The 18,295-nt window shown below is 35.9% G+C and overlaps 1 protein-coding gene across 4 annotated transcripts; it reads left to right on the forward strand.

Annotated features, from left to right (window-relative positions):
* The first annotated feature begins 5,116 nt into the window (after positions 1-5,116).
* LOC111370431 (protein CHROMATIN REMODELING 4-like) lies at positions 5,117-18,080 on the forward strand. 4 transcript variants are annotated; one of them, XM_022992129.1, is made up of 13 exons: positions 5,117-5,735; positions 5,955-6,019; positions 7,292-7,536; positions 7,976-8,077; positions 8,183-8,956; positions 9,583-9,687; positions 9,820-12,567; positions 13,030-13,187; positions 13,676-13,790; positions 14,563-14,645; positions 15,133-15,428; positions 15,519-15,781; positions 15,859-18,080. In XM_022992129.1, the coding sequence occupies exons 3-13, from the start codon at positions 7,321-7,323 to the stop codon at positions 17,893-17,895; spliced, it is 6,897 nt and encodes a 2,298-aa protein (XP_022847897.1). In that variant the 5' UTR covers positions 5,117-5,735; positions 5,955-6,019; positions 7,292-7,320; the 3' UTR covers positions 17,896-18,080. The 4 variants fall into 4 exon arrangements, with proteins under 4 accessions (XP_022847897.1, XP_022847896.1, XP_022847894.1 ...); XM_022992126.1 differs by having other exon boundaries at positions 5,118-5,735; positions 15,133-15,781; XM_022992128.1 differs by lacking the exon at positions 5,955-6,019 and having other exon boundaries at positions 5,117-5,633; positions 15,133-15,781.
* The last annotated feature ends 215 nt before the right edge of the window (positions 18,081-18,295 follow it).

Here is an 18,295-nt window from a genome sequence, read left to right on the forward strand (position 1 = left end):
CAAACTGTAAATAAAAAAACTTCAAGTTTTTCTAGTAAATTCAATTTTGCTAGGATTGTGACTATTTATTTGGTCAATCATTTCTTATGTCGATATGATTTGACGAATTTATTTCAATATCCTTGTCTTTTATAATATCAAGCAATATACTGTGTATAAAGTATTATCGACAATTTCTTCTTTTGATTTTATTTCTTTTTCATAATAGCATAACTTAATGAGAGATCTATACTTTCAATATTTCTAAAACTCGAATCTCCTTTGAGGTTTTATAATTAGTTATTGTTATATGTTCTCCAGAAAATATACGTCTCCTAAATGGAACCATATTCCTTATATGCGCAATTTCCTTTTAGAGATTTTTTCTTAGAATCGAATGTATTCACGTTTCAAATATAACATAGATTTATCATATATAATATTAACAAATTGTCATCCCTGATGGTATATTCAAGTTGGAGCACTCAAAATTTGGTGTGTGAGGTGATGTTAATCTCTTTGATCAGTGAATATATCTAAATAAATAATTTTTCGAACTTCTAGTTCGAATCAGTTTTGCAAGGATCTAGATAATATAATAATGCATTATCTATATTATTTTTAGTTTCTTAATTTCTCCATCTAATATTGAGAAGTTTGTTTAGTTAAATTGACAATCAACAAATTACATTATAATATATCATCCATAGGGCTTTAGATATTGTATAAGGGTTCAAATTATATATTTATTATTAGTATTATTTATTTTTCATCTAATACATTGTGATGGATCAATTGTACATATATTGCACTATAAAAATAATTAGATAAAAAATTTAAATATGACCATAAACCAAATATTGAGAAAAAATTGATATTTACATGATGATAACAGCATTCCCTAAACTGAACTGGGAAGCATTTTGTTTTCAATAGTAATGGTTTAGAAAATAATTGAAATAATAAAATCGTTAAACAAGTAATAGTGTTATACCATTTATCATTATCCCAGCTAAAACTTAAAAAAATGTTGAAATTTAAGTTTCATTAGTATTAACGAGAAACACCGTCTTAATTGCATAATCTGAAATTATGTTCATAATACAAATTCGAGCAAGTAATCTCACAAACTTCAGGTTGCTAACATCTTGCAATCATCTAATAGATGTATCGTATATCTATTAAATATAAATAATATTTAGATAATCAATATGGATAGTGACGGAGCCCGTATATCACTCTAATTAATTTTTAAGATTATAAGAATTTAATTCCATTATTAGCTAGTGATGGTCAATGACCAATTTATAATGTTGAGAACAAGCATTATATGTGAATTCATTAAATTGAAGAATCTCCTAATTCTTCATTAAAATATTCATTTGAATTCTCATATTGCATCATTATTGATTCAGTGATGGTGTAACTAGACAATTCAAAAATAAAATATTAGAGTTATTAAACTTTTAGTTCAATACAATGTTTATTTTAATTGTATTAATATTAATATAGTGTATCAATTAATAAATACTATTAGAAACTTTGTATGTTTCTCTTTATTTGGTGGAGAATAAATCACTAGCAATGATAAATTTGTCCCTCCATATCACCTAATTTGACTCTTAGGGAGACTTCATAAAATTATCAAATCAAATCTTCATTTGATATTTTTCAAGAATAACAAAATAATGTCATTCTTGAATATTTATGTAGATAGGCTTTTTTTTTTTTTTTTTTTTCCTTTCAGGAAACGTTAGCACAATATTCTTTATATTAAATTGTCTTGAGAACAACAATCATTATCATTTTGAAATATTGAAATTATATTATGGTCTTCAGAAGAAATAATATTCTCTCAGAATAGTATATGTTGTGTTTCTTCATGAGCAATAACAAATTAAACACATTAATTAAATATGTAAATATAATGTATTTTATGTTATGATCAATTATAACGTGCAAAACGAATACAAAAATTGAATATGCACAATGTAATAATTATAATCTATATATAACAATGAATTAAGGAAAATGTGCAGTTTATCAATTGAAATTGATGGGCTGAGGTGTACACTTTGGGACAATATGTAATTTTTATACTAGAAAACCAATTTAAAGGAGTTTAGCCATTGTCTACGTACATAATTTTCATGAATGGATTGTTGGATTTGTATTATAGCTGTTAGATTTGAAGAACAATGTGAACAGCTATCCTAATATTACGATATCAAACAACAAAACCCCAATTCAGAATTTAGATAACACATGTACAGACTGTCTAGATTCAATGAATTTTTGCATTGTTGAATCTAAAATAATAATACAACGTTTTCATAGTATATGAAGTCATGTTATTTCATGGGTATCAATCCAAAATTTTTTTAGAATATAGATTCATACTTTTATTTAGGAAGCAACAAGAAAATATTTATTAGAAGTTTAAGATGTATAAGGTTTATATTTTTCAGGAGCATTAACATGATATTTCTATAGAATATTTTTTTTAAATAAAGTCATATTTCCCTAAGAACATTGACATAGAATTTATCTAGAATATAATATGTACATGTATTATACTCTATCAAATTTTACAATACAATATTGTTTTTAAATATTGTTACTATGCCTTCTTTAAGAATAATAATACAATATTATTTTTAAATATTGATATTGTGTGAATTTTTACTTCTTCAAGAGCAAGAAAATAACCCAAATAAAACATTTTTTAATAATTGTACAATATTCTTCTGAATTATTGATTTAGAATATTTATTTTTCAAGAATAAAATACTATAAACCAAGAATATTGTAATGAAATATTGAAAAAAGAACATTACATTCAAACAAACATATATGTATCATAAATTGGTATAGTAAAAACAATATGATTTGATCAAATAAGTGTATTGCTCTGTTATACAATTCAAAGTTAAGAGAATATTGACCTTTTTTAGTAGAAAAGAAGAGTTTCTTTGTAAATTTAATGGACCGAATTAAAGGAACATAATAGTTGACATTGGGGATAACCGAACACACACATCCCAGGAGTCGGGCATTATTTAATTCACTTGGGATCTGTGCACTTTGTGAGGGTTAGTCACCCCAGGTATCAAACATTTTCGGGTAAAGTGGTATTTTCCAAATTTAATTGGCTTGAAATTCTTGGCTTTTCTTGATCAAATGAAAAATTATTTTTCTACCCGAACTAGCTAGATATTTGTGGGCAAAAAGAGGAAGAAATTTTGCTATCTCTATTTAACTAGAACTTCGTGCTGATAACGTGTTATAAACTAGAGAGAAAAGAAAATAAAAAAAATAAGTTAATAGATTTATATGTATTTTACTATGAACCAAAACTCTATATTCAAACGGAAGAATTAGGGGTGCAAGAGATATAATAGTTATTCATAAATACTACTTTATTTACAACATGATTCAATTTATTGAAACATCTACGTTCTTAAGTTTCCAAAAACAAGCATATATATGCTCACTCGAATGTAACTATCACCTTATATGTCAAGTGACATGTATCTTATATGAGTCATGGCCCATTTCTTCCAAAAACATGTTAAAATAAGGGTAATGCTATGTAACACAAATGATGTTTAGCATTCTTTCATTAGACTTAGTGGCCTGGTTTGAATTTTTCTTATACAATGTAAGACAACATCACGACAAAGTTTTATTTTGAGAAATTTTGGAATTGCAATGCAGGTGATCTTGCCATTCGTATACTATCTATCGTTGCATTTTTTGAATTTATTATGCCATTATATTTAGGACAAAATTTCATTTCAAAGTTCAATCAAATAATTAGAAAGATATATTTTTTTGGTAGTATAATTAGAAAGAATCTTATGCTATGAAAATTAATACAATACTATTTACCATATTTGAAGAAGGAAAGTATTTTAATAAATGTTATGCTCCCACCTAGTGTGAGGCCTAATCATCTCCACTTGAAGGCCATACAGAGGCATCGTACACGTGGACAATCTGATCGTAAGGAGTAGGTCAAGTTGCTGAACACAACTAAGCCTCACAAGTTAGGGACAAGTTCGCATGATCATGGCCAAGGTTGAATAGCTCGAGTCTTGGTCACTTAGAGCATCGAGAAGAGCCGATGCACATGAGTCACCCTACAAACCAAATATATGAAGCTCAAAGTGGGAGGAAACCAAAGGAAAGTGCCTTGACGCATACCTCGAAGCTAGCCAATCGAGCACTTGAGAATGCATTAAGACACTAGGGAAGAAGCTTACAAGTTGATGAACATAGGATGGTCAACGGAATACACTATTATAAAATACCTACTGACATGTACCACTTATCTAGGTATTTATCCCATAAGGAAGGTGTCATGCCACCAAATCAGTGTTGGATGTCATTTCAATCCCAATAAGGCAAAATGAGTAATCGGATGCGACAAGATAAGGGGAAGCAATTCAGGACCCTTGACAATTGTCATAGGTTTGCAGGAAGGACAAATAAAAGTGACCTATAAATAATATCTATTTAAGGAAAGCGACATTGACGAGTCGGCCACCCACTCGCTCTCACATTTCTGTCCAGGAGACTAGAATAACCCCCACACCTTGAACCCTAAATATATCTACATAATACACAAAGCATAAGATATGTGAGATAAAAAAGTATAAACCAAAAATTTGTCAATTTGTTTCCTCGGGCTAAGTTCCATATATAACTTGATCATTAGAGTGCTTATGGTCGTTGCACCTCTTGCATTTTATCATTGACCTAGCGCGAACTAGATATAGTACAAGTGGGTAGAGAGGTGTTCGGATTCTATTAATTTTGAAATCTGACAAATTTTGAGGTACTTATAAAGTTGTATCATACCATATTCAAAATTGACTCTCATAATTCAAAACTTCAAATTCAAAAAAGCGAAATAAGTTAAAACTTCAAATATCGCTCTAAATATCTCTTCTATATAAGCAAATCGTAAGCGACCCCCAACCTATTTCCTTTCAAGAATATATTGACTTCTTTGGTAAATTTCAGTTTTACCTACGATTCCACACTGCCATGTTTAGTACCGCTAATACAACAATGTTACTATATATAATCCACTTTGTTTCAAATCCAAGGGCCAGCCCAAGATAAGATTCATTCAAATCAAACTAGGGGAAAAAAAAGGAAAAAGAAAAAGAGAATTGAAAGAGAGGAGAAAAAGGCTGTCAACACTGAGAAAGAGAATAACACTCGCCCCCAGCACTTGATGACGGCTATTATTACAAGTAAGCACACAAATCTGAAGATTCATGGAGGTCGATGGAAAACTCCCTTTTCTGTGGGATTCATCATTCAAGAACCTAAACGAAGAAGAGTGAATGATGAGGAAGAAGAGAAAAAGGCTGAAGCAAAATGAGAATAGTGTGAAGAGAGAGAGGGTGACAGGCGTCCGAATGCACCACGTGGCGTTTTCCCGTTGGATGGCTCATGGGCTCTCTTCCCACGACAACACATACCCTTGGCTGCCATGTCAGTGTGTCTAACCCCCCCACCCACTCTAAGTCCTAAAACCTCGCTGAATCCACACTTCATTCTCTCTCTCTCTACATTTATTTCGATTGTCTGCCCCCTATTCTCTCTCTCTTCCTTCTCGTATACCTAATCCCTCTTTGACGGTGCTCGACCGCTCTCTTATTAATTTATTATTAGTTCATGTGCCTAATTAAGCAAAGTGGGTTTTTCGTATTGTAGGTTTTTAAATCCATAAACAAAGTTTGGTGAGTGCTAATTTTTATCTGGGCTACTTTCTTTGTTGTGTGGTTCTGCAATTTTTCCAATTATAGTGTGTATAGCTCTTCATGATGAACTGGGTACTGCCTGATTTTTGTGCATGTTGTGGGTTTTGTTTTGATTTAAGTTAAATTTATGATTTTGGGATATTTTTATTTAAATAGGAATTAATGCGTGCGTCTTTTAACCCGCTTTTGGTCTTTTAGGTATTAATTTGTTGTTGCATGTGGTGATCTCTGATGATATTAGACCACTCAGTGTTTATCTCCAGGTAAAATGGGGTTTTGAGGATATCATTTTGAATTTGGTTTAATGAAGTTGATCTATTAGTTCACTCATTGTTTCTGTATTTATAGAACTGTGCAGTTTCTTTTCAGTCTGTTAAAGTTAGGGATTTGATCGACATGTTGAGAAATTTACTTGCTAAAAATGATACAAAGTTACAAACCTTCGGTTTTGGCTACTTTTAATATTTAAAGAATAAAAGGAATAGATACCAACTTATAGAATTGGAACAAGGAAAAGATGACTACATTATGCATTTGGGAACTTTTGAGAGTAAAATGGAAAGGTTAATATGAATAGGATCTACGATTCCTGTGACTATCAATCCAAAAAAGAAACATATTGCTGACGAGGAAACTTATGAAAGAGCAAAAGGATATAAATAACAAGAAGATATACCCTGCCTAGACATTCTGTAATTCACAGTGCGTTACAACTTTTATCTTATGATTATTTGTTGCATGGCGTACACAAGCTTATGTGAGTGTTAATTAGTTTAATAAATACCGGTACCGGTCATGGCTACTTAAAAGAACATGACAAAAAGAAGATACCTGCTGCTCTCAGCATCCTGGATATGTGATGAAGTATAAATTTTACCTACCAAATATACGAACCCTAGTGCTAAGCTTACGTGAGCATGAAGCAGTTAAAAGTCTTAGTTCCAAGACTTTTCACAGACCAGTTCTTTTAGTGTCTGCAATGGGCTTGCTTTTTGATGTTTCCGTTATTTGAAAATTCAAATTTTGGAATGTCGTGCTTTTTCTATGATATTGTATGCAGCTAACTTTAGCTCTTCTCATGTCCAATAATCCAGTTTTTCTGAAATGTGTATTGTTTATATACGCTACTTGTTTTTTCTACAAGAATCAGAAACTTATTCTTTTGCTTTTAAGTTGCCAATGCTTCTTGTGTCCTAATTTGATCTTTAAAGCAATGTTGGAAACCTTCTTGCTAAGTCATTTTATAGCATTGTTGATTTAGTCATGCAACAAAAGTGCAGTACAGCGCCCTTTAGAAGGGTATCTTATATGTACTTTTTTTTAAGGAAATGTTTGAAAGGAATTTGAAGCGTAAAGGGGGTATGGATCTATCAAAATTATGTTACATTGATTTCAGGGCGCCAAAAGAGGCTTTATATTCTGTTGCTTATATATATACACGCACTTTGTAAACTTTCCAAAGAAAAGAATGTTGGCGTTACACTTACACTGGTGAAGTTTGTCCACGACTAACAATTTCCATTTCTTCATTACAGATCTTAAATGCAAGACTTGACATCTAACAATGAAGGAAAGCTATTCAGATACAAATCAAAACCTTGACAGAAACTGGGTCTTGAAACGTAAACGAAGAAAGCTTCCATGTGGTACAGATAAGTCCAGTGGCAGGGAAAAAAATTCCAAATCTGGAGAATATCCATCAAGCACTTCATCCAAACGTGACTTGAAAGAAAAAGTTTCTTCAGATCATTCTCATAGCAAGAAAAAAGGAACTGATGGGGTGAGCTATTTTTTCTTTTCCTTCTGTAGTCCTTTCTTTCAAAAATATTAGTGACAACAAACCTCTTCAAGAAAAGGTGAAGTTAAAGTGAAAACGATTATTGAAAATGATAAGAAAGATGTTTTAATCAAGAATCTATGCATGAAAGGCTTTAAAGCCCAATTCTTCATCCTCTTGCGTTAAGAAATCAACACAATATTGTATCTAATTTTCTTCCTTTTTTGATGTCCACCCAGAAATTCCTTCTCTTTTGTGGGATTGTTTTTTCTTTGGTGAAGCTATAATTAATTGACAAGTTTTTGTTTTTGTTTTTTTGTTTTTGTGTTTTTTTTTTTAAATAATTGATTAACAAGTACTTGTTCTTCGTGCTAGAGTAGCAATGTAGGCAATTTTGAACTGCTTTTTGACTTTTGTTTGGCTGGTTTATTATATCTTTCAGTATTATTATGAGTGCGTAGTCTGTGATCGTGGTGGAAATTTGCTGTGTTGTGATAGCTGTCCCCGTACCTATCACATTCAATGTTTAGATCCTCCTCTAAAGGTATGTTGAGTTTATCAAGAATTTTAAGTGTAATGTGTTTTATTAACCTTTTATTCATTTTTTTCCATAAAATAATGCATTTTATATTTACTTTTTTACCTTAAGCGTATTCCTTCTGGGAAGTGGGATTGCCCGACCTGCTGTCAGAAGAGTGCTTCATTGGAGCCTGTGAACTATCTTGATCCTGTTACAAAACGACCACGGACAAAAATTATCATTCGAAGATCAAAAGCTGAAAATGAATCATTTGAAGCTAACAAGGTATCTGAGGCATTTGAAGGTCCCAGTTCTGGGAAGAAGAAGTCCTCGGACAAAGAAAACGCGTCCTTGCCTCATCATGGAGAATTGGTTGAAAAGTTTGACTATTCCTCCAATGACGAATGTTGCATTAACGAAACAGGTAATCTTGTGCAGGGTGGTTCTTTGGAGGGTAGTTCATCACATGCTGGTGTTGATAGGAAGCTGGAGGTCTCTCTTGCTCACACACTAGTTGAGAAGTTAGTTACTCCCGTTACTCCTGTTAAGGAAATGTCTTTGTCAAAGAAAAGAAATTCAATCGTGGATGAGGAAGCTTCTGAGATAAAGCCTGAAGCATCTCCTGGAAATGTATCTCCAGGAAATGGATCTGTCATTGCAAAGGAAGCTCCCACCCGGATAGCCAGAAAAAGAAAGCATAAGGTTTATGCCTTCAGTGATCAGAAAAAGTGTAAGAGTGACAAGGAAAAATCGACTGCATATTCTTCTGGGAAAGGTGTGTCCAAGTCAAAAGCTGCACGTCCAGGAATTTCTAAATCAAAGGGAAAACGTAAGATAGTTTGCCATGGGGATTGTGTAACTCCATTAAAGCAGGATGTTGTTGACACCCAACAAAAAAATGAGGTCTGTATTCCTGCCTTTTCCGTACTGTGTTCTCTTTTGGTGCTTATTCAAGTTGAGATATTTTCCTTCTTGCTAAATCTTATCTAATTTTTAAAAATATAACTTTAATATCAATACTTTCAATTTTCTAATTGGGAAAAATTTCAATAGTTTTAATTTTTAAACCACTTTATAAGTCTGAATACCAGTGTACCTCTTCCCATATTATTTTGTTTTAGACATCTGGTTATCTGATGAAGTGTTTCAGTTCTCTCCCTAATGTTTGGAAGACACTAAAGAAGAGTTTCCGTCATTTTAGAATTCTGGTCACTTTATAGAGAGTTCTGATATGCTCTTTAATATTTTGAGGACAAGAAAGAGGAGCTTCTGTAGTTCTTCTCGTTGCAGTCTAGGATGCGTATTTATACTCAGTTAAGATGTATGGACAATATGGTAACACTTCATGGTGCTGTGCATTTGTTTCCCTTGTTTTTGTTTTGCCATTTGCAACTCTAAATATAATCCTTTTATAGTAAGGGGCCAAGTCTTTTCTATCCCATTTTAACATTGATATATAGTTCTGTGGGTCATCTCTATGTCTCTTTTTTCCTAGTGCTGTTTCCATAATATGAACTCATTTGGTGCAGATGATTTCTGAAGAAGCAGCTTGTGGAACACACGAATCACGTGAAGCTGAGAAATTTGCAGTTGAGCCCTTAATATGTGAAGATAATGCTGCTGAAGTTCAGCAGGTACAATTGTTGGCTAGTATTTCTTGCAAAGAATTATGTACAGTAACACAGAGTGTTATAGTTAAATATTTTCCCCTCTATGACCTGTAATTATGAGGTTTTTTGTTTCTATTTTCTTGTTCTATTTAATAGGTCGATCGGATTGTGGGTTGTCGTGTGAAAAATGGTAATATAAATTCTGCTTGCAATGTTCTCATGATGGACGTGGATGAACTCCCTTTGGAGGACTCCGTAGTTGCAGAAGATCTAAATAAAGTATCTGGGAAACGCCCCTGCTCTGAAATGCCTGGGATAGGCAGAGAAAAGATTGCAATGGGTTGTCAGTATATTGCTAGCTGTTCCAATGGGAGCAAGAACATAACGGATCACGTGAATGAAGGTAAGCTACAAGTATACAGAAGATCTTCAACCAAAGAATGTAAAGAACGAAATTTCAAGGATTCTATGAGAGATATTGAAGAATCTAATGTTCTGAAAAATAAAAATCAAGATAATATTTCAGGCCCAGAAAGTACAGCAAAGACTGCCAAGATAATCTCAGGAGGCAAGAAGATTGATTTTGGCGTGGAAAGTTGTAACCACGACGTCTTAAACAACTGTCAAACTCCCGTTACAGATGAGAATGAAAACTCAAAGGATGGTGAAATTAAGATGACAATGATGTGTGCTCCTAAAAAGAAATTTACAAAATCCTGCTTGGATGAATCTGGATCCTCCGAAGGATTGACTGTCTCATTTGAGTTTCTAGTCAAGTGGGTTGGGAAATCTCACATCCACAACAGTTGGATTCCTGAATCTGAACTGAAAGTTCTAGCAAAACGGAAACTGGAGAATTACAGGGCAAAGTATGGGACATTGACTATAAATCTTTGCCAGGAACAGTGGAAGCTGCCTCAGCGAGTGATTGCTACTCGGTCCTCTCTATGTGGTTCAACTGAAGTATATGTAAAGTGGACAGGTCTTCCTTACGATGAATGCACTTGGGAAAGAACCAGTGAACCTGTAATTGCGAAATCGCTTCACTTGGTTGATTTATTCTTTAAATTTGAACACCAAACGCTGGAGAATGATGGAAAACACGATTCACAATGGAGGAAAGGCGACTTCCAACAAAATGAAGTAATTACTCTCACTGAGCAGCCTAAAGAGCTAGCAGGAGGTTCTTTGTTTCCTCATCAGCTGGAAGCATTAAATTGGTTGCGTAAAAGCTGGCATAGATCAAGAAATGTGATACTTGCTGATGAAATGGGGCTTGGAAAAACAGTATCAGCTTGTGCCTTTTTATCGTCATTATATTTAGAATTTAAAGCTACTCTGCCTTGTCTGGTTTTGGTTCCTCTATCCACAATGCCCAACTGGATGGGTGAGTTTTCGCTATGGGCTCCTAACCTCAATGTGGTGGAATATCATGGGAACGTGAGGGCTCGAACCATAATTCGCCAGTATGAATGGCATGCATCTGATCCTAATGGGTTGAATAAGAAAACGTCAGGTTATAAGTTCAATGTTCTTTTAACTACTTATGAAATGGTTCTTGCTGATTCCTCTCATCTACGTGGAGTTCCCTGGGAAGTTCTTGTGGTTGATGAGGGGCACCGTCTGAAAAACTCTAGCAGTAAGCTTTTTGGCTTGCTAAACACTTTCTCATTCCAACATAGGGTACTGTTGACAGGTACTCCTCTTCAGAACAATATAGGGGAGATGTATAATCTTCTAAACTTTCTGCAGCCAGCTTCATTTCCTTCTCTCTCGTCATTTGAGGAGAAATTTAATGATCTAACAACTGCCGAAAAGGTAGAGGAACTGAAGAAACTTGTTGCCCCACATATGCTTCGTAGGCTTAAAAGGGATGCCATGAAGAATATCCCCCCAAAGACTGAACGAGTGGTTCCTGTTGAGTTGTCAAGTATTCAAGCAGAATATTATCGTGCCATGCTAACAAAGAATTATCAGGTGTTACGCAACATAGGGAAAGGGGTTCCACAGCAGTCAATGTTAAATATTGTGATGCAGTTACGAAAGATTTGCAATCATCCTTATCTTATACCTGGCACTGAGCCTGAATCTGGATCGGTGAATTTCCTTCATGAAATGCGAATAAAAGCTTCAGCCAAGCTAACTTTGCTGCATTCTATGCTCAAGGTGTTACACAAAGAAGGTCATAGAGTCCTTATCTTTTCACAAATGACCAAGTTACTCGACATCCTTGAGGATTATGTGTCTATCGAGTTTGGGGCAAAGACATACGAGAGAGTTGATGGCTCTGTATCTGTGGGAGATCGACAAGCAGCAATAACTCGTTTTAACCAAGATAAGAGTCGATTCATATTCCTTCTCTCAACACGCTCTTGTGGCCTGGGCATCAACTTGGCAACTGCTGACACTGTCATTATCTATGATTCTGACTTTAATCCACATGCAGACATCCAAGCCATGAATCGGGCACATCGAATCGGACAATCAAACAGGCTTCTGGTATACAGGCTTGTTGTCCGTGCTAGTGTTGAAGAGCGCATCTTGCAACTTGCAAAGAAGAAATTGATGCTTGATCAACTTTTTGTGAACAAGTCTGGGTCGCAAAAGGAGGTGGAAGACATCCTAAAATGGGGAACTGAAGAACTTTTTTGTGATTCTTCTACCGCAACAGAAAAAGATGGTGAAAACCACAACAATAAAGATGAAGCAGTTACAGAGCCGAATGCCAGGAGGAGAACTGGTGGCCTTGGGGATGTATACGAAGATAAATGTGCAGATGGTAGCAATAGGATTGTGTGGGATGAAACTTCTATTTCAAAATTGCTAGACCGCTCACACGTCCCATCTGATTCACCTGATAATGCTGAATCAGAAATAGAGAATGATATGCTTGGTTCAGTGAAGGTATTGCTTCTGCCATTTTATTTCCCCAGTTACATTATCCTTTACTATTCAAAATCTTTGTTTCTGCTAATATTTCATATGTCCTAAATTTGGGTTTCTCATGGAGCTTCATTGGTCGCTCATCCTTCTAATTTTAGCAGAACCCAGATTTGATGCTTTTCTGGAAAAATTTCTCTGTTTTTAGTTGAGTTTGGAATAATGATATACACCTTCTAGTTTATAGTGTGATTAATTGAACAAAATTATCTGTAAAGCTGAATGAAAAAGATGATTCATGGACACTCATTTAATGAACTCATTAGTTTCAAGTTTTAAGGACTAATTTTCCTTGTTCACCATGATAAATAAGAATAAACCATCACCATTTTGCATTTGCATGTCTTCTCTGGATTGTGTGTATCATTCATATTCATATGAAGACTTGTTGACATCATGAAGCTAATAAGAAGCATGTCAAATTAGTCCCTAGAATGGAATGATGAACCAACAGAAGAACAAGATGGAACAACATCTGTTTCCGTGGGCACTAGTGCTCCGGGTGCACAGAATTCTGATAAAAAGGATGATGATTTGACTGGCAGCAATGAAGAAACTGAATGGGACAGGCTTCTGCGAGTTAGGTACGTATTTCATTCTTAAGTTATAGAGCACCTCTTCCATTACTCCTTGTTTTCAAATTTCTGCTTTGTGTTTTCTATGCCACAGCTCTGATACTTTAAGAGTTCGATTTTCCTGAATCTAGGATAAATAGTCCTAGCAGAAGTACGCAGTTTAATGAGCCTATTTTTAAGGTTTTTTCGTTATTAGCAATGATGATTGTGGACTCAAAATGTGTGGAAGGATTCCTGCTTCACATAGAACATGAACAAGGAGAATTTGTAATCCCAAAAACTCATTAAGCACCTATTTATCTTTGTAGTAATGAGGGCAGCATTCTTCGATCGGTAATATTGAAAATTAAGTGGATCAACATAAATATATAAATGCATGAACATGCGTATGGGAAATTTACATAAATTAGTTTTCCACTTTGTTATCAAAAACTCCTCATTCACAAGTTACTTCATAAGCATCTCTTTCTTACAGCATTTGCTCGTTCGATTTGTAGATGGAAGAAATACCAAAGTGAGGAGGAAGCAGCCCTCGGCCGGGGAAAACGTCAAAGAAAAGCTGTTTCTTACAAGGAAGCATACGTGGCACACCCCAGTGGAACACTGAGTGAAGTACTGCCTCTCTCTCTCTCTCTGTACATGTGCTTTTGGGGGTGGGGTGGATATTCCGTTCATCTTTTATTTCTCTATATGCCCAAATTCCTAATATCTGCATCGGAGGCTTGCAGACAATTCTGTGTGCTAACAATATTATTTGCATAGACATGTATAGATGACTGATCTCCAATGATTTTAACATATATTGATAGTCCCAGGCCCCTCAGTAAAAATGGGCATCGTACAGATGCTTCTACCATATTGTGTTTGTGATTTGAATTGCTACATTTTGGGTATTGGCTAGGTCGTGAATTGCATATCCTTTTCCGTTTTGTGAATTTTGCTATCAACGATGGCTATCATTGTTTTAACCGTCGTTCTGATTAGAATTCAAGCATTATAAATAGAAATCTCCCTGTCAGCAGTTATTTTTCTCTTTCTACTTTGCTTTAACTTCCTGTATTAGTGTTAACCCGACTGGCCATCTTCAGTTTCCATTACTGATGATTTGTTGATGACCTCTGTTTTCACTGGTCCAGTTATCAAAAATGGCTGTTATCAAGCAAAAAAAAAATATTTTCTTTACATTTTATTGCCAACATCAACTGCTATTACACAAGGCCTTGTTTTAACCTTCCATTTACTTTTTGCTGTCAGAATGTCAGTGATTCCATCCTGATTAAATTTTGTTACAAGTGTCTGATTTTCATGAATTGAATTGAATGTTTTGATTAGAGGCTATATCTGTCTGAGTCTCAGTGATTGTTGTTATTGTGTGGTATACCAGAGTGTTGCGGAAGAGGAACTGGAGCCCGAACCCATGCCTGGGAGACAGTACACTCCAGCAGGACATGCTCTTAAAGCAAAATAGTGAGTTTTTATTCATGATAATTATACGCTTTTTTCTTGTCGTTATTCCTGTTATAACCAAGATCTGATGTTCTGATCTTCTGTTCACTGATTCGGCCTCGATCCTTTTGGAACTATATCTCCCAAATAATATGTTCAGAAATCTAGGATTTTAATATTTCAGTGTAATATTATATGAATGGTTATATAAGAGCACAAGCCTGTAACCAGAGATCTCCATGGGGGACCCTTATTTGATTAAAATCACTGTGATAAGCGTCAAAATATTTGAATGAGTACAATTGTGGCCCATGATGGTGGAAGTTACGGATCTTATGTAATTAAGGCATAGTGTTGCATCTAATCAGCCCCGGACAAAAGGAGAATGTAATAAATTTAAAGCTCATCAACTGACACATAATAGCTCATGATCATTGACTCCACCTATGGTGTTCATGTGTTTGTATTATTTTATTTTATTTTTTATTTTTTATTTTTTTTTCAACAGTTCAAAGCTTCGTGCTAGACAAAAGGAACGGCTGACAAAGAGGAAAGCAACTGAATTATCTACTTTGATCAAGGGATTTTACAGACTAGAGTCACTTCCTCAGTTCTCTCCTCTGCATGCTAAAGATGATAATCAAATGACCATATCAACTCAGCCTATCAAAGAGAAGGCTTCAGCCTTGGACTTAGAAAATAAGAGTCATGGTCAAACCACAGGACCCAATAGCAAGACCAACCCGACCATGATGCTGGGTAAGATTATGGAGCATAAATCCAATGCTGATTTGGAGCTTCCGGGTATGTATAATCACTCTCCAGACGTTACCCTGTCAAATGACCATTTTAAGGGGACAAGCTCCATGAACACAATGCACAACTTGTTGCCAGTTTTAGGATTGTGTGCTCCTAATGCTCCAAATTCTAACCAGTTGGAGCCATTGCAAAGAAAATTTTCAAGACCAAGACAATACAAGCAAGGACCTGGGTTGGATTTGCCGTTACCTGCTACTTGTTCTAGCATGTTAAACGAGATGACTGTTAAAGATAAAGAGGCAGTCTCAGGCAGATTCAATTTTCCGGATATTTATTCTGGTGCTTCACTTTCACAACCTAAGAGTGACATCCCTAAGAATTATCTTCCCTTGAATCCGGTATGCTCTCCCCCCCAAAAAAAATAAAATACAAACACACATACACACAATGATTACTAATTCTCATTTATTTGCAGCATCCTCTGGATATTCTGAGAGGAAAGAGCTCGACGGAGCATATAGGAAACTCTGGTGCTACTTTCTCTGGTTTTCGAGAAAGGACTTTGTTGCCCAAATTACCCTTTGATGAGAAGCTGCCGAGATATTCATTTCCTAGTGCTAACTTTACCCATCCAACTCCTGACTTGTTTTCAAGCTTATCACTAGGATCTAGTATTTCAGACCGAAGTAATTCTGTCCCTGAACTCCTAAAGATTCCATTATTGCCGAATCTCAAATTTCCACCAGATCTTCCCAATTATAACCAACAAGAACAGCAAACACATCCAGGATTGTGCTCAGATCCAATGCCACCATTTTTTGCATTTCCTGAAAACCATCGGAAAGTTCTTCAGAATATTATGATGAGAACTGGACCTGGCTCCAGCAATATGCTGAAAATGAAACCAAATGTAGATATCTGGTCTGAGGATGAACTTGATTATCTGTGGATTGGTGTTCGTAGACATGGAAGGGGAAAGTGGGATTCAATGCTACGAGATCCAAGGCTAAAGTTTTCGAAGTTCAAAACCGCTGAAGATTTGTCATCAAGATGGGAAGCAGAACAAGTTAAGATCTTGGATGGACTAGCATTACCTGGACCAAAGTCTGTCAGGCCCCCAAAGTCCCCGAATTCATTCATATTTTCTGGGATATCTGATGGATTGATGGCACGGGCATTGCACGGAACTATCTCTGATGGAATGATGGCTCATGCATTGCCTGGAATTAGCTCTGATGGAATGATGGCGGGGGGATTGCACGGAACTAAATGTGATGGGTCACTGAAATCCCACTCCGGCATTACAGAGATGAAATTGGGTCTTGGTGATCTGCCTGCTAGTTTGACACATCTGGAATCATCTGATACTCTTCCAACTTGGATTGCAGATAAGTTCCCTGCAAAGTTGTCCAGAGACTACTCTGCAGGACCTGCTGATGGATTAGTTCTTTCCTCAAGCATACCAGAATCGCCATTTCTGTTGAACTCATCAGGAACTAGTAGATTTCATTCTCTTGGTTTGAATTGTTCAGACAGATTTAAGTTACAGCACATGGAGAGACAAAGTGATGCAACTAGATTAGGTTTATTGCCTGGTCCTGGTAACATGGGATGCAGTGAGCATAATAGTTCTCTGGTTGCCAGTTGTAACAGGGACCAGAAGGTTCCACAATCTAAAGGAAAAGAAGTGGTTGCTACATGTACTCCAAAAGAAAAGCTGCCTCATTGGCTTCGAGAAGCAGTAGATGCTCCTGGTAAAACTCCTGAACCTGATCTGCCACCGACTCTCTCTGCAATATCACAATCTGTTTGTGTCTTATATGGGGAAGAGTCCTCCAAAATTCCCCCATTTATTGAGCCAGGACTGCCTCCCCCACAGCCACAGGATCCTCGAGGCAGTTTGAAGAAGAGGAGGAGGAGGAGGAGGAGGAGGAGTAGATCACATGCAGCTAATCAAGAGTCTCAAATCAGTAACTGTCAAGCTAGCCACCCTGGAGAACGTGTTGGTTCATCATCTATTCCCCTAGAGGCAGCCTTCCCTCTGCCTCCAAACTCGAGTGACGTGGTTTCAGGAGTCCCAAAGATTGAGCCCAACCTCAACATACCTTCTCTCAATCCAAAAATGACTAGTCTTTCATCTTCGTCTGGGCTGACTCCAATCAAGAAAGTGACTGCAGGATTATCCCCTTCACCTGAAGTCCTTGAATTGATCTCTTCCTGTGTCGCACCAGGTCCACCACCTGCAACACACTCAGACTTAACTGACAGCTTGCTCCATTTGCAAAATTCTGTTGATCAAGGAAGCTCGGAACCCCAAGATGTGTGTGTGGAACACAAGTCAAACCAGAAGTCACCTGCTGTAGAAGAGCAGACAGGAAGTGGTGATTCCAGCAAAACGCTGTCTGATCCTGTTCACCCCGAACAGCCAGATGGAGAGGAGGTGTCTTCAGACGGGACAATAGCAGTTCAACCTGTAAGCAACCATGAACCATTGACAGATGTGGGGAGTTGATTGGGAAACAGGTTTTCTTCTCAAAGTACCAATGTTCCTGATAATTAGCTATTTTGCCCAGTTTTGTAGTGCTTGTGATTGTTGAACTTATTATGTAACATTTTGTTAGATAATATGAAATGCAGAATGTAGCTCAATATTATTGTAGCACAAAATAAAAAAATGTTAACTCTTGTCCGACGCCATCTCCAATCCCTTGGGGTGAGAGAAAAATGCAAAATCAATCTTGTGCAGTAGTCGTGCAGAATAAGTTTGCCATTTAGAGTAGAATGGTTGAACTCAATCTGCACAAGAGTGATAAGCTGTGTAGTTCATAGTTGCTATGACCTTTTGGATAAGTTGGTAGAATTTGTGTAAGATTATGCTCCATCTGACTCAGTGCTTAGCATTTTCATGTTAT

The sequence above is a fragment of the Olea europaea genome, chromosome 21 (genome assembly GCF_002742605.1).
Source record: "Olea europaea var. sylvestris chromosome 21, O_europaea_v1, whole genome shotgun sequence".
Taxonomy (NCBI): Eukaryota; Viridiplantae; Streptophyta; class Magnoliopsida; order Lamiales; family Oleaceae; genus Olea; species Olea europaea.